General features: G+C 37.7%; 1 protein-coding gene across 4 annotated transcripts in view; it reads right to left on the bottom strand.

The window, feature by feature from the left end:
- gria3b (glutamate receptor, ionotropic, AMPA 3b) overlaps positions 1–18,101 on the bottom strand; it is a 153,034-nt gene that overhangs the window by 65,659 nt on the left and 69,274 nt on the right. For all 4 annotated transcript variants that reach the window (XR_014629767.1, XM_084429998.1, XM_084429997.1 and 1 more), the window contains exon 4: positions 5,061–5,248. Coding sequence is in view for 3 of the 4 variants with exons in the window: in XM_084429998.1 (XP_084286124.1) it covers positions 5,061–5,248 (188 nt within the window). In the remaining variant the exon portion in view is untranslated. The remainder of the gene's footprint in view (positions 1–5,060; positions 5,249–18,101) is intronic.

Consider the following 18,101-nt stretch of genomic DNA (forward strand, 5'->3'; position numbering starts at 1 on the left):
TTTGTCATCAATTGTTGCCCTGTAAATGGTGTTCTCCTGTTATGTCCTGACCTGCCGCGTCCCGTCCCATCCAGTCCTGCCATGCTGGTCTGTTTTCCCCTACAGGGTGTTTTTTTTTTCTCTCTTTTTTTGAATTGATAAAGGCCCACATTGCTCCGCGTCTTTGAGTCCTCGCTCATCTTTCACCTCAACTCTGACACGTTCCCTCTTAATCGATTAACAGAAGTGTTCGCTTTCCTTTGTGACCATTACAAAATCAATCAACAAACTTGCCAACTAATATTGCACTGGGAGTATATTTTTCTCAATTTTCTATTCTATTTTATTTGATAAATATATTTTGTATTATATCAAACACATGTAATTATAACTATTGGTTTACATATTAATTTGATGGATTTGTAAAATATTTGTATACTTATTTCCTGCTTGGCCTTCTACTGTAAAAACAAATTTTAGCCAGGCATATCTGAATGAATTCAAAGGTGCAACTCCATCCTGAAAGAGACCTATTCTTTATGCTCCATGGTGGCAGATCTAGCAAGGCTTCAGTGAAGCATTGGCTCTCAATGCATTGCATTTTAATAATTTTCCTCCCACGCTCCCGTCACATCCTGGCTCTCTGGTAAGTGCTGCATATTGTATCTTACAGTTAGTCCCAGATGTCATTTATTCATCCCACCATAACCCCGAGGTTATGATGGACAGATTGATGCCTTCACGCAAACTTCAGCACAGAAAGTCCAGGTAGAGCCAATGCCCCGCCAAAGACCCTCTGAGACTCATCAAAGAATGTGTGCATTCATATGCAATCATAACAGAGAGACACAAATCCTCCTGGGAATTGCATCAAATCCTTTCCAAAGCAGATATTGGCTCTTTGTAGCACTATTTACCATATTCACACATACAGAAGATCGACACATGAGATGTAGCACTGCCTCATGACAGGCCGTCACGCTCTCACGTGGTAAAATGACACATCCTGAGTGTAAACCCCAGATCACAAGCTAGTTTTCCTCTTGAAAAGGCACAAGCCCCTCCGTGCTTCCACTGCAGGGCCACTGCTTATAAATTATTGCGATGGGTTGACATACTCAGTATAGCAGGGCAGTAAAAGCTGTCACCATTGCTCTTCGCGAAGCTTAACTCAGCTGTTGAAACCCTCTGGAGGCCGGCTCCCATTCCCAGTCTGTGCCGAGCAGCTCGAGATCACAAAATTCAGATGGATTACGGCGAGCAGAAGTCTATAGCGCGGTTCTCCTGTCTGGGATCAGCTCTCGCTGCTGGTCTCTGAAGAACCGCAGTCCAGAAACTTATCTCGGCTATCAGTGTCAGCAGGGCCGGGGAGATTAGTTCAATTAGATCCAGTTTAGCCAATACATGCTGAGTTCGGAAAAGGGATTAAAAAACATGTGTGCTCCAGGGGGCAATAACACGGGATTCCCACTGTAATTTCCCTAATTCCTCTCCTGCCTACACGTTTTCACCCTTAAATCAGCTGCAATATTTAGGAGAGGTACAGATGGAGGCAAAGACGAGGTAAAGCGCAGCATTTCATTGGCTCTTTGTAAAGACATAGATTAAGTTTTGGAGGACGACTCTTGAATAAATGCAGATCATAGAGTGCTGCAGGGATGAGGTCTTTTTCATGAATGATTCAAAATGAATCAAACATGCCCCTCTCAGATATCAACAGCAATATTTTGGTCAATAACACAAAATGCATTTGAATTATAATTAATATATGCGTACAAAACAGTAATGAATCACTTGAAAGTTGCAAAATTTGGATTTGCCATCATACAGTCTGAGATATCGTTGTGTGTTGCTGTGGTTTGCATCTTTCTGCAGTAATACAAAAGCAACTGAAATAAATCCTATTAGGTTTTTGGGTAACACTTTAGAATACTGTTCCTTCATTAATGAATAACTACACAGGAACAAATGAGTAACGCACTATTAACATTGTAGTTAACTAACAAGAAACTCTGATTAACGAATTAGTAAGTCATAGTGTTCAGTCGAATGTGGTAGTTCACTATTAGCTAATCAGTAACTACTATTTTTCATACCTCACTGAAGACTATAAGAACTACTATATACAGGTTCATAATTAATATTAATAATGCATAATATATAATAAGGTAATGGTAACTCATTAGTAATTAATCAAGTGTTACTACATCCTTCTAAAGGAACTACTAATAATTTGGATCAGTATTCTAAAGTGAAAAACATGATAAATACCTAATATTGACTGAAGTCATTGTAAGTTTTGAGGTTTTTGTAAGGTTTTGGATAGTAATGAATCAAGTGTTACTACATCTTTCTAAAGGAACTACTAATTATTTGGATCAGTATTCTAAAGTGAAGATCATGGGAACACACTAGTAATGACTAAAGTGTTACCAAATCCATTGGAAGGAATTACTATTCAAAAGCTTACAAAAATCTCAAAAGCTTACAATGACTTCAGTCAATATTAGGTAGTTATCATGTTTTTCACTTTAGAATACTGATCCAAATAATTAGTAGTTCCTTTAGAATGATGTAGTAATACTTGAGTCATTACTAGTGGGTTACCATTACCTTTTATTATAAATTATGCATTATTCATGTTAATTATGAACCTGTAGATAGTAGTTCTCTGGGAGGTATGAAAAAAATAGTAGTTATTGATTAGCTAATAATGAACTACTACATTCATCTGAGCGCTATTACTTACTAATTTGTTAATCAGAGTTTCTTGTTAGTTAATAGTAGTTACTAGAATGTTAATAGTGCGTTACTCGTTTGTTCCTGTGTAATTATTCATTAATGAAGGAACAGTATTCTAAAGTGTTACCGGTTTTTGTTGAGGAAACCAGGCTGATTTGACCAATAGGTTTCCAATCATTTTTCAAAGAAAAATGAGCTAACCTGAGCAGAGAAACGGTATTTTTTCTGTTGATGCCACAGTGGGACAGCTATATGTAATCATATCAATTGTCTCATTCAATTCGACATGAAAATATATGTAAGAATGTTTTTACGAAGGATATACATAAGGAAATATAAATTCGCACTGTTCATGTTTTATGAATGTGGCCCAGTGTTGATCCCAGCGAACAACAGCACAATCATGAAGAGAGAAACACCAATCAGAATAGTAATTATTACAATTGAAACAACAATCTTAAACCCCACAATTACTGACAACAAGCCAAATGTCTTTACCTTTATGACTCTCCAAAATTATGTAAACATGTTGGGGCTGAGTAGAAACCCTACATTTGATCTTATGATCATTTCTCAAATGTGCGTACGTGTGATTCAGAGAACGAACACACGCACAAAAAAATATGCGTCCGCCTCTCTTCCAGATGTGAAATTATCAATTGCAAATGAGCTTGAAATTGTGCGTAGCTGAATGGTTTCAGATCTCCGTTTTGTAAACGCCGCCTAATTAATATCATTAACATATAAAAGAGCTCCAGTCAACGTCCAGTGCTTTACTTGAGAACGACGAGCGGCAAGAATTGCTTAGATTTCCAAACTCCTGCAGGTCTCCGACTCTCTGGCACGAGGAAAAGTGTGTGTGTCTGCTCAGACTCTGCAAATCACTTTCCACGTCAACGTTCTATAAATATGAAAGCTGGCGTGGATTTAGCGTACGCACACTCTAAGATCAAATGTGTGTATGCACGGTTTACAAATGATGCCCGTGAACTTCGGTTTCATACTTTTTGACATATTTGATTAATTTATAAAAGTATATTTTGCACTATACTTAGATGCTATTTTACACTTATAATTAATTCTAAATTCTAAATAGATGAATATCAATAAAACATGTTATTTATTCAGTCTTGGACCCTTGTTTTCTTCAACTCATACATTGCCTAGCCAAAAAAAAAAAAAAGTGACTCTCGACTCTTGATCAAAAATGTATGCACCTCTTGATGGAAATAACATTTATTTCCATCAAGAGGTGCATACATTTTTGGTTTAAGTTCTTGTATTGTCAATGCAAGAGTCCAGCACTCTGTAAAGTCTCCTCCAGCACATCCCAAAGACTCTCAATGAATTTAAGCTCTGGATTCATGTGTGGAAATGATTCTTCATGTTCCTCCCAACCATTCCCTCATAATCTGAGCCTGATGAATCTCGACATTGTCATCCTGGAATATGAACACGATGTGTCTTCCTACATGGTTGTTTAAGAAATGAAAAGCTACACACTCCATCAGTTAGGGTTAGAAGAACTGTTGCCAAACATATAACATGCAAGAAACATAATAATCACTGCAATAATGATCCAGTCATAGACTCTTAAGCATTTGCCTATTTAAATCCAAACAGCCACTTTTTTATTTTTTTTGTCTCTTTTTTTGTCTCTCTCAAAGCCGGCTGGTTTGGTTTGAGGCTTAGAGTTCTATTGAAAGATTCTCAAAAATCCCTATGGAGAAAATGAATGGGAAAAATACTTTCAGAACCCAGGCTGCTGAAAAAGTGGGTAGTTAGTGTTGCACTCTATTGATTTATAGTAGCCATTTTGGGCTTTTTCAATAAAACAGAGCAATGACAACATAAATTGTGCGTAAAGAAAACTGAATCATGCTGCCCATGGTAAATGAAAGCTAAATATATATTATGGATTAAATTTAGTGGCAGAACAGATTCATAAAAAGCAGGCGAAACAAAAAAAAATTCTATGATGAGGTATTGTGCTATTGGAGCTAATACATTTAAATTAGCGCTAACGAGGACATTCCACTTCAGGGGCTGATTACCCTTCACAGACACACATCAAAGAGCCGCGCAGATCCATTAGAGAACAAAGAGAACGGGACAGTTGTGCTTAAATATCCGCTTAGCCATTCAGTCTACAGATCTGTCAGGTCATCCATGTGAAAAAGACACGGGTAGAGTGATGGACTTCAGGAATATTAATAAAACAGGGACTAGATTCCCGCCAAATGAACGAGTCTTTCGGATGCCGGGGTTTATGGGTAGGGAAGAGACGTCAAACCAGCCAGACCGAGCATGAAACAGAGAGGAGGAGATGCAGACTTTACCTGCTCCAAGATGACATTGATTCTGTCCACTTCACAGTCGATGAGGAAGCGCTTCTCCTGTCTCCTGTCCATTTCCTCAATGATGCGCCGAAACTCTTGCGGGTCGGTTATGCTGCCCACCGAGCGCGCTGTAACTTGCCAGTTGTTTGCCACCGCTGCCTCCATTATGGCTTGAAGAATGGAAAATCCTGGCAGGAAAACAATCATTTTTGTGTTAGCTCACACTCCAGAGCTTCATGGGTGTTGACATGCTGTCACATAAAATACATTCAGAGTGCGTATTCAATTTTACACAAATGAAGTGTTATGTATATGCACAAAGAGAATTAATGTGACTTTGTCACTTTGGATTAGATCTCTAGGTTGTCCTACAGCAGTTTAAAAACAACCGTGCAAAGCGCAAAAAATATTCGCAAAAAATATCTGCAATGCAACCTGAGTTGAATATAAAACAGATAGCGTCGGCCCCGCATTATGATTGGTCGATACAGCATTCCAGCGGTGTTCAGATACACATATAGTAACAGCTGTGAAACATCTGCATCACGCATCACTGTGCAGAACTCATAATACACAACAAAATCCAGAAATTTAAATTAACTGGTTTTAGTCAAGTCAATTTTTTTTTTATACATTTATGAATCAAATGTATATATAAAAAAGTTGGATTAATTGTATTATTATTAATAGAGAGTGCAAATATAGTTAAATACACATTACTCTAAGTGCAAATAGCGAATGATGCTATTTATACTATGTAAAAATAGTGGCAGACACTTACAGTACATTTAAAAATATATTAAAACAGTGTTTATGATTATATTTATTAAAATCATAAATGGATGCTGCACCCAATCTAACCCGTTAGCACTATTAATTACCCGTTAGGCACTTTATTTCCACTTTTTGAATATTTCTTTGATTTTTCTTTAAAATGAGCAGTGGGAAAAGAGAGAAGAATGAGTTTGGGAAAAGGGTGAGTATGTGTATTTGAGTAAATGTAATTAGTTACTTTATTTAAGTATCTTTTTGGCCAATTTGTACTTTTACTTACTATCAAAGATATTAGCGACTTTTACACTCTACTTGACATTTTTGAATAAGTATATGCAATCTTTACTCCAATACATTTGTGATGAGTTATACTTACTCGTTACATTACAGAATAATTAGTTACTCGTTACAGAATAATTACTCGTTACATTTTGCATGGCACCTAACTTTTTCTGCAGCAGTTTATTTCTAGTGGTCGATGAAAATTCTGTCGGTAGTTACTCACCCCTCATGTTGTTCCAACCCCGTAAGACTTTCGTTCGATTTTTTTTATTAAATCTGACAGCTGGATCACTCCTCCATAGGCTGCTAGGTAATTGATATCTGCTGGTCCAGAAAAGTTAGTAAAGACATTGTTAAAATAGTCCAAGTGACTACAACCATAATTTTATCAAGAGATGAGAATACTTTTTGTGCGCAAAAAACGAAACAAAAATAACGACTTTATTCAACTATTCATGTTCTTCTGTGTGGGCTTCGAGTTAGTTTACGTAGTGTAACAGCACAGCGCTTCTGGGTTGTACGTGAATTCACTCAGGCCCACACAGAACAAAAAGAATAGTTGAATAAAGTCGTTATTTTTTGGGGGTTTTGCACACAAAAAGTATTCTCATCGCTTGATAAAATGATGGTTGAGCCACTGTAGTCACTTGGACTATTTTAACAATGTCTTTACTAACTTTTCTGGGCCGTTTCGATCCCGTAGAAGCCTATGGAGGAGTGAGACAGCTCTCAGATTTCATCAAAAATATCTTAATTTGTGTTACGAAGATGAACGAAGGTATTACGGGGTTGGAACAACATGAGGGTGAGTAACTACTGACAGAATAAAAAAAAAATTGTGAGAATTAACCCTTTAAAGTCCACCTGTTGTCAATAATTGTATCCCTAAAAATCATCTTTGATCACCAAAATGACATTTAAATGTTTTTTTCCTTGAAGAAAAATTCTTCATGCCTTAGCTTGAATGTAACTCGACACCTTTGCCTAATTTAGTATACGCGGTTCTATGAATATGCAAATGAGCCCCGCCTCCACTCACTCACTCAGCTCAGAGATCCACTGGTTGACGATCACACGTTGATCTGATTGGTTACAAGGTAGTTTGTGACGTCAGAAACACCAGCGATTTCAAAGCGTGTGTTTGAGACTGTCTTTGGTTCACTGCAGTTTTAAGGAGGAAATACTCAGCAATGGTGTCGACTTATGAACTTACACATGGTTTGAGTTAAAGCATATTAAAAACACCACATAGACATATAAAGAAAATTAAAAGCTTGATTTTCACCACAGGGGGATTTTAAGCTGTTTTTGAGCACTTGAGCATAACTGAGACTTGAGTTTGCGTCGACCTTGATTTAGTCTATTGCAACATTAAGGTGTTCAGTTTTATCTCAATTTTAGAAAATAAATCAACTGTTTCATGTTTTTCACTGGCATGTCTCTTAGGGATTGAGGAATAAAGCATCTTTAAGCCTACATTAAGTATGTTAACTTAAAACTCTAAGACATTTACTCAAGACGTATTGGAATTGGTGACTTGTAACGTGTTAAGGAGTCATTTTCGCTGCACTGAAGTATGGTTTAGTCTTTACACCTCTGGTTTTGTCTGGCTTAAGCAAGCATCGGTGAGTGGAGTTATCGTAAAGAGCCTCTGACAAGAAGGCAGGCTTATTTGCACTTGGTCATTATGTAGAATAGCACCCCTGGATCTTTTGAATATACCAAATTGACATTGACCAGCGGTGACTGACAGGTCTAAATTGGTTTGTATAGGATTTGCTAAAAGGATTAACTTAGTTCCTGTACACAAACCACAACACATAATAAATAGCCATGAGCGCCAGCAAATACAGTTTAAGCATGTCATTATAAAGAAGACAAAATCCTTATTTGTGAATGCATTAGTGTGCTGTGATTAACTTTCGAAATAATATTGTTGTCACAGTTGTTGAAAAGACCAACAGTACTTCGTGGCATTTTTTTAAAACTTTTTTTAGATATAAACATGCATTTTAAAAAATGCTGATTTTAAAAGATGATATCCAGAGCAATTCACTGCGGATTATGCAAATGCGTTCATTCATGGCCGAGATCACGTGCCGTCGCCCCTCTAAAGCCTTATCTCGGGCGCTGAACACAGGCACGAATGCAACAAAGTCAACAGTTTTTGGCAACTCCTCTATACTGCAGATTGCTTGAACTTCTCCTTGGACTTCCTCTATTCAGGCTTTGCACGGCTCAGTTGCTCTGCCCGGCCCAGGTGGCGTGAAAAGCCCTGTGTCTGCTCTCCCAGCATGCAGCTGTCATCCTACCGCACCGCACCACATTAAATGACTTTTCAGAAAAACGCTGCGCAAATGGCTGAAAAAAAAAAAAGAAGCACTTAATGACCCTCCTGCGACAGAAGAGCAAGACTCCCAAAGAAGAGACATGTCAGGCATCACAGGAGCGCTCCGGATGAATCGATGCGATGCTCGGCACGTCTCATCCCCTTCTGAACAATGTGTCCGGTTCATAATATACGAGCGGCTGCACGTGTGTTTGCTCAGAGCCGGGAAGAGCTGCTTTTTCTGTGACTTGATAACGTCTTAAAAATTAAGAATTATGGTTTGTAATGTGCATTTACATGCGCTCCCTAGCGCTCTGATGGGAGAATGAACTTGAGAAATGGGTTCTCAGCGTTTCATTATTTTTTTGCCTATACGCCACGGTAGGGAATACTCAGTTCGGTTTAATTCATTTACAGTCAACATGATGTATGCCTGTGGAAGAGGCTTTAATATAAACTAATACGGTCCTACGGCAGTGTATCGTAAGACCTCTAAAAGCCATGAGAATGTCTTTGAAGATTCTGTTATCCAGGTAAAAGTAGAATGTTTTAGTACAGGGATTTTCAATACATGGTCCCCAACATAAGGAACCCCATCCTAAAATATATGGCAGCATTTATAAAGGCCTATACTTTAGATACTGTTTAGGAATCATATAATAATTGAATATCATTTTCATGATTATTTTTTATATTGCCACAACACAAAGGCTAAAGCCCCCAAAGAAGCCTTTCAGTGACCAAATTTCTGTTGGCATCCAGATAGTTGATTGACCCCATTGACTTTTCTTACTATGGAAGTCAATAGGTCCATTCTTCAGAATATCTTCTTTTGTGTTCAGCAGAAGAAAGAAACTCATACAGGTTTGGAGAGTAAATGATGACAGAATGTTCATTTTTGGGTGAAATATCCCTTGAATTTTTTTTTTTTTCGTTACATTTTAAACTTCTAAAGAAATATTTTCCGCTATACAAGAAAAAAAAAGAAAAAATTATACCTTTTATATATCTTTTGTGGAATGGAAAGTTTCCATTGTTTTTAAAGGTTCTTCATTGAACCACAGATGCCAATAAATAACCTATATTTTTAAGAGTTTAGCAAAAAAAAAAAAAAAAAAAAACCTTGTCATCCCCTAGATGGCTGGAATATTTAAGCAAGTATCCAGGACCTTCAACAAACACAACACACATTTCAAACGGGCTAAAGCACTCATAAACCTGAAGAGCAAAGCGAGCAACGTCACACATGCAGCAGTGTGATGAGGACGATACACCAGCAAACCAAACCACCTCTGTGAGCGCATGTCAACACACAGAAGGGCAAAGCCCTCGGGACACACACAGCAGTGCATCTGCATCTAAAGGACAAGGACCGCACGTTTCAGGACAGTGAGGTGAAGATTTTGGACAGAAAGCATATATGGTTTCAGGAAGGAGGCCACCTGTGTGAAAGGGGAACAGCCGACAGCGACACCGTTTCACAGAACGCACCCTGTCAGATTCATACCTGTGATCCTGTGACTTCACCATTAATGAGCCGTTATTTCATATCTTTATGTGACTATATATCAGTGGCGAGCGGTGACTTTTGCGGTGAACCGGGTGCGCTTTATCACAAATGCAGCTGGTGCAGATGTGTTGGATTGGGTTTGCGTTCGCGTTCACTGCTTAGTTGCTTAACCTGCTCATGACACATAGCAACACAGCTAAAGTTTTATATATAATATATTTGACCTTTAATTGAGAGTAGCCCACATTTACCTGTTGAGGCCTTCACAAGCACCCTTAAAAGCAGTTGTGGTTGATTTGAGTCAGGCTCGACGCGCAAAAGGGACAAAATATGCTGTATTTTTGTGATTCTCTAGTTGACACTAATGTCGCAGAAACGGCATGCTTCAGCTTTAAAACGGTACAGCGCATCGGCTGAGGACACCCATCTAAATCAGAGATGACACACAAGAAACATCATGGCAGGTTTCAATTTAAATGTGTTTTATTGAGATAAAAATAAGCATAAAATAATACATTTTAGAAGCCTATTATACATTAAATGTAAGTAAAAGTATTTAGAATAAATCTAAGTAGGCCTAGCCTATAGGCTAATAAGAAATATAAGCATTCTTTAAAAATATGTTGAAATAATGCAAACTGATGACTTTAACGCATGCGCAAACGCATATACTATGATTAACAGCCTCAGATAGTTACAGCCGGTCTACTTACAGTAGTTATATCTTTAACAGTTTATACGTTTTCGTTAACAATAACTATTCTTAATGGAGAAATGAAAATGGTTTCAGTTATCAATTTTTTCCCACTTGATTTAGTCTATTTCGTTTTGTATCAAATACAATGCGACTTTCGTGATCGAGATCTAGCAGCAACGGCACAGTTTTCCTCTTGGGCGAGCGATCCGCGGACAGCTTTCCCTGCGCATTAAATCCCCCATAGGCGAGCAAGCCAATGAGAACGCGGGACAGTGATGACGACACATAACAACAGAGCGTACGCGGCTGTGCCTGAACTATCAGTGAGAGTGGCATTTGAAAAAAATTACCGTCATTTGGCACATACGTATAATTGCCAACATTTTATTGTGTAAGCTTTATGGTACACCTCAAACAAGGGGATTTATAGTAATTTATAGTGTTAATGTTAATAAGCAAGTCCACAAATGGCTTGGGTATGCAGAGCATTCATAGCTTATATGGGCCGCACGCCACTGATATATAAGTTTGGGATTGGTACGTTTTTTAGGATTTTAAAAGAAGTCTATTCTGCTCATCAAGGCTGCATTTATTTGATAAAAAAAGAAAGAAAAAAAAAACAGTAATATATTATGACAACTTAAAATAACTGTTTTCTATATGAATATATCGTAAAGTGTAATTTATTCCTGTGATCAAAGCTGAATTTTCAGCATCATTACTCCAGTCTGCAAGTGTCACATGATCCTTCAGAAATCATTCTAAAATGATGATTTAATGATCAAGAAACATTTATGATTATTATCAATGTTGAAAACAGTCATGTAATTTTTTTTTCAGGAACAACATTCGAATCAACCAATCAGATTTGAGGGACAAGATTACAGTTTATGTCAAGTTTAGGTTTAAAACCAGGGTTAGGTGCTTCTGCATCAGTGTTATTCACTGTTAATCGTTTCAGTCTTATTTTAGGAGAAGTTATGAGTAGGGTTGAGTTTAGGGGTAGGACTACATTTTCAGACAGGAATGTTAATCCAGGAACATGTTTTACTTGGCAAAATCATGGTGACCTTCTTTCTAAATAAAACAATTTATTAAAAAAATAAAATAAAATAAAACCTTGACCCTAAAGTTTGAACAGTGAGGTATATAAAGAAGTCTGCTTTACAACTAGTCCATCATTTAGAATTATATAATAATGGTGTGGGGTTTGACCTGACTTGCAAAAAAAAAAAAAAAAAAACCTGTCTTGGTCACCTGCTCTGAACAATGTATTTCTATTCAAGTGCAATATGGCAGATCAAGTGAGATTTTTGAGAACTCTTGAAGAGTTGTTAAAACTCACTAGACTGTAAAGAGCAACAGGAGGATTTCAAGAGACGGTCACATTACAAGGGGAAGAAATTCTGCTTGTCAGTCCCTGGGGAGATCTCCAAATATCAGTGCTGGAATACCATCAAATCCTCAAAGAAACAACAAAGAACCCTCGGGGAACCGCCAAGGATCCGCAGACCTCTTCTTCTATTGATAATGTCTTTGATCATGCGTCACCATCAGTGGCATTCATGGGTTTTGACTATAAAGGTCCTGACTACAAAAATGCAGTCCTTTTAAACACCATACTGGTTTTTGCACAGCATTAACCGAACAGAAGCTTCAGGATTGAATTAAATAGCGTTACGCTATAGTGATGCTTTTCGCGGCTTAATCTTAAAGGCTGATTTATACTTCTGCTTTGGACCTACGCTAGAGCCTTTACGCTGTAGGCAACGTGTAGGTTTTCATTTATACTTCTGCGTTGTTGTCTGCATGCAGAGGGAGCATGTGAAACCTGAGGGAGGGGTTCTAGCAGACCAATCACAGCGCTTGCATCCGCATAGAATTGAGAGGTGCACGTCAGGAAACGCCGAAGTGCTACACACAGCCTACGACGTAGCCACGACTTGAGTTTGACGCAGAACTGAGCTTAACCTTATACACTGTAAAAAATAAATCCATATTAAAAGGGAAAGGACATTATCCATTAAGTTTACAGACATTTCCTTCAACCCTAAAACACAATGCAATGCGTATGGGTGAAACACCTGTGTAAAATCAAAAAAGTCCTTCATTTAGGGAACTTCTTGAAGTGTGCATGTGGAAAGTTGCATGTTTGCTACATAAGACTATCCTGACACAGTCAAATGAAAGTCAATTCAGATGTCAGGAGCCATTCATACTGAAAACCAGATAATTGTCACACAACCGTACATCTTTTATTGTGAAAAACACGATTAATAGGAGCACTATCTCTCATTGGCTGCCAGACAGAATCTGAACGAGTACAATGGAATTCACTGAAGATTCATCAAAAGATTCCATGCCGGTCTGGATCCACATTTGTATGGAAATTAATAGATGAAATCTGACTAAACATTCTGCAAAGAATTAGTCGGGTTGTACTTTTCACTTCTTCAAAGTCAGCACAAAAAGTTTCCCGCCGACATTAAAACCCAAGACGGACAAACTCTGACAGGTCTGATAAAGCTGTATGCACCTATAAACAGAGACCCAGCTGAGCAGAGCGCAGTTATCAATACACATAATGGCTTATTCACTCTTTTAGCTGTTTTTGACAGTTAATTAGAGTGGCAAAGTTAATTGACATTGAGACTGAATTGGAATGATTCTATGACTCGCCTGCTGGATTTGCATATGCATCCTGTAGTGAGTCATTCCCCCCAAAAAACCCAAAAGTCCCTGTCCTTGCCAATGATAATTCCATCCACCCTTGCCAGTCGCCATCCAGGGCATTAGTGGACCAGAAGAACTGCATCTGCTCGAGCTGAACAGGCACTGGTATCGTTGGCACAGTCGTTGTGTTTTATTGATATCTCTCTGACCTCTATCTGCACCCCCATAAACTACATCCGCTTCTTTTGGTAAATAAGCCACAGCTGAGTGGGATTGCGGCAAAAGTAATACTGGCGAGAACATAAATTCTGACGACAAGACTTCCGTATTGTGATCTATAAATTTGTTGCCTGGTGAAATGTGGGTGGTGTGGGCAGTTTCTGATTGCTCTGCTAAGTGCTAATCATCGCTTTGAGTCTGGTTCATTTTAATACGCTGTAAAAACCTTGGGCATAGTGGCACTGGAGAGCAAGCGGTCGTACGGCCGTCTGCTGATTCACAGGCTGAGGACTGAAACCTCTCACTCAGAGTTTGCCATTACTCTGTTTTTAAAAAAAACGTCTTCCCCAACAGGATTGAGCCGGTTTCACGTGATTTCTCCCTGATGTTAATGAGATTAAGTGGGAAACAATCTATGAGGCAATTTCATAGGGGTCTCCTCTATAGTTTCAGAAGGGATGTGTCAAATTCAGATTTTCTAATGTCAAATTATTTCAATGTGAACACATTTCCAAATAATCTCAGCTATGCTATTTACATTTTCTTTTTTTTTTTAAAGTAATCAATCCAGTATTTTAAATAGAATTTTACATAAAACACCAAATAATTTAATTTAATTTATTTTTCAAATCTTTAATTACATTATTGCTTTGGATTAAAATAATTATAATAAAATTTAAAAGATCGTTGCCTTTTTAAGTATACATTTATTGAAGTCTTGGATGATGAACTAATACTGTTTTACAGGGGAAAAACAATACATGCATTCATAAAAGCATAAATAAATGTAAAAAAAATAATAGTAACACAAAGCACATACACTGCCTGGCCAAAAAAAAAAAAAAAAAAAAAAAAATTGCTGTTTGGATTTAAATAGACAAAGATCCTGACAAAAAACTGATGCACCTCATGATGGAAATAAATGTTGTGATGTTATTTCCATCAAGAGGTTCATCATTTTTTGGTCAAGATCTTGTATTGTCAGTGCAAGAGTCCAGCACTCTGTAAAGTCTCCTCCAGCACATCCCAAAGACTCTCAATGAATTTAAGCTCTGGATTCATGTGTGAAACCAACCTCCCAACCATTCTTTCACAATCTGAGCCTGATGAATCTTGACATTGTCATCCTGGAATATGGCCATGATGTGTCTTCCTACATGGTTGTTTAAGAAATGAAAAGCTACACACTCCATCAGTTAGGGTTAGAAGAACTGTTGCCAAACATATAACATGCTAGAAACATAATAATCACTGCAATATTGATCCAGTCATAGACTCTTAAGCATTTGCCAATTTAAATCCAAACATCACTTATTTCTTTTGGCCCAGCAGTGTATATATGTGCTATTTTTTGTTCAAATCTTTAATTAAATCCTTGATAAGTGCAACACTGTTGATCAAAACGTTTTTTAGAGCATCAGTTAATGTCACTTAATGTATTGATTCATGTCATTGTAGTGTTTATAGTAACTATAGTTCACTCTTCTGTGACTGAGAAGCATTTACATTGATTTTGATTCACAGTTTCTAATCATGTTACTGTGCAATTTAACAGTTCCGTTAAAGAAACACTAGATAAAAGCAATTCACAATGTCATAATTCATTCCAGGTCATGTTTTTACTATTTTAAGAGCACATTTGACTGAAAATCCTGAATAAAGCTTAACCAAAGGCAGTGGAGATTAGCGAAGGGTTACTTGTCTCCAAATGCTCTTAAGGAGAAACATCTGAGACAAAGTTAGCTGAGAAGTCTTGTGAGCTGTGAATGAGCAATACAAGGGACAGGATTCAAACAGAGCTCCTGTGTTTGTTTGTTGTTTTGATGTTGTTTGTACTGGTCTATGCTTATTCATTCAAATCTCCCAGTAAACAGCGCGCTGTGACTCTGAAATGTCCTGATGTCTCACTGTAGGACAGACGCAGAAATCCGAGTGTGGGAATCCAGCGGTAAGTAAGCGTCCTTTCCTCTGTACTCTTAACTAGATCTTAACAAGATGAAGTTTGAAGCATTACCCATGGAGGCTTAGCTGTAATTGAATTTAGTTGTTTCTAATCTCTTCTCTGCTCTTGTGCTGCTCGCGGTGGCTAATTGAAACGCCACGGCCGGTATGGGCCGCTTGTGATGCGAGCCGTGACGGCTCTGCCACCTCCAGAGCGCCGTTTCAGAGAGGTTGCTTAGCATCCGTTCTGTGACGAGACAACTGAGAGATTTCGCTACCGGCTCTGAATGCATGATGAAGATGAAATCATTCACGGCTCCAGGCTAAAGACATGACTGAACTGATCTGCCATGCTGCAGAAAGTGCTAGATTTAGCAATGCCATTTCCTGTTTGGTCAAACTTACTTAGCATAGATTCACAGTGATGTGTATATGAAGACTTCAGTTGCAAAAGCCTCTAAGTGCCATCTGAAAATTTCTTCTAAAATGAGCATTTTTATCAAGCTCATATATTTAGGTTCAGTAATTTCACTTTAATGACAATTAATAGGTCATTTCCATTGCCATTAAAGTGAAATAACTGAACATAAACATACAAGCTTGATAAAAATGATAATTTTAGAAGAAAATTTCAGACGACACTTAGAGGCATCTTTTGCATCTGAAGTCTTCATATGCAGTTTTTAAAGGTTTTGAGAAAAAAAAAAAATGAAGGTATTTTATGGATGTGTTTCTGAGTGAAGCACTGATTAAGTGATTACATGAGAGATGATACATTTCAGTAAGTTGTACTGTATCTTTCAACATACTTTCTGATGTTCATTCTTAATTATTTTGTGATATACAGTAACTAGTAGTAAAGTGGAAGAGATGACTCTGCTACAGTGATCTGTCACACCACATTTAAGAGCGTCATAACATTTATTGTTTGAATTTCATGATAAAATGGACAGAATTTGAAAGCTAAGACATGGCATCTTATCAAAAGTAACAAAGCTCCTTGTGATTATTGGATGAAAGTGGTGCTAAAAGGGAAGGGATACAATCGGCCCTGACCATCGGCTGATCCGACCGTTTCTTTCAGGCAATAACGATTATTGGCCGTTACATTGGTGCATCCCTATATATATATATATATATATATATATATATATTACAATAATGACAACTCTCTAAATAATTTTAATGTTAATGTATTTGGCTTGGCGGACTAGATGTGCTAACAGATACTCAGACACACCACTGTGAGCATGTTAGATATGCTGCTGCTGCTGGATGAATAGACATACATCAGTCCTGCAGCAGATCTAGGCAGGTGGAGCTGGGGAGGTGGAGGGATTCAGAGGAACTCTGAAAGCTGCTGCAGGACAACTTTACAGCAAACACTGAACAGGATAACTTTACAGCAAACACTGAACAGGATAACTTTACAGCAAACACTGAACAGGATAACTTTACAGCAAACACTGAACCAGACTATTTAAATGTTGAGCAAGCAATCTCATGATCAGCAGAGCTTGTGCAATGCGGCGATGATGTGATTGCTTGCAGACTGCATGTGAAGGACCATCAGCCGGCGAGAGTTTCATTACTAAACTATATATAGTACTGTGCAAAAGTCTTAGGCATTTTAGCATTTTCACCTAAATATTTAGCCAGCAATCCGCCATTATCTAGGCCTATATCTTTTGCTGTAGTGTCTCAGTAGGAAATATCAGTTTATATTTCCAAACTTTCCTTTTGCCATTAATTGTAATAATCCAGTTATTGAGTCTGACAACAGCCGGTATGATTTGATCTCACCATTAGAGTCTGTGTTTACGTGAAGAAACAGAAAAAAACATAGACAGACTAAATCCAGAAGAACTGCGGCAATGTCTTATGAAAAAACCTTCCTGCAAAGCTACCTGAACAACTATGTGCAAGTGTACCAAAAGAGCGGTCACACCAAATATTGTTTTGATTTAGTTAATAGAAGTTTAATGATATTGATTATTTTTGATAGCATCCTCACTTTAAATAATTTTTACACGAGTGCCTAAAACTCTTCACAGTACGGTAGTTTTGCAGGAAGGTTTCTTCATAAGACATTGCTGCAGTTCTTCTGGATTTAGTCTGTCTACGTTTTTTCAGACAGACTCGATGATGGTGAGATCAGATCAGCCCGGCTGTTGTCAGACTCCAGCATACAAAAATCTCACTGGATTATTACAAGTAATGGCAACAGGAATGTTTGGAAATGTAAACTAAACAAACACTTTGGCAAAAGATATAAATAACTAGCTTAAAACCATTTTTTGGGGGGGGTGAAAATACTAACGTGCCTAAGACTTTTGCACAGTACTGTTGATCCAGAATATCACTTGAAGATTTATTTAGCAACCCCCAAAACACCTACCAACCCCCTTGAATAATGGATACAATAATTTTGTACAGGCATAACATTTTCATGAGAAATAATCATATAAAAATAAAAGTCTAGTTATGTATGCGATTACCATCATTAGTGTCACAGAAATGACAGACAACGTGCATCATTTAACATTAATTGGCTGTGTGCTCCATAATTCGTACGTAGCTCTGGATAAAAGCATCTGCTAAATGCGCAAATGTAAA

This window comes from Rutilus rutilus (genome assembly GCF_951802725.1).
Source record: "Rutilus rutilus genome assembly, chromosome: 14".
Classification (NCBI taxonomy): Eukaryota; Metazoa; Chordata; class Actinopteri; order Cypriniformes; family Leuciscidae; genus Rutilus; species Rutilus rutilus.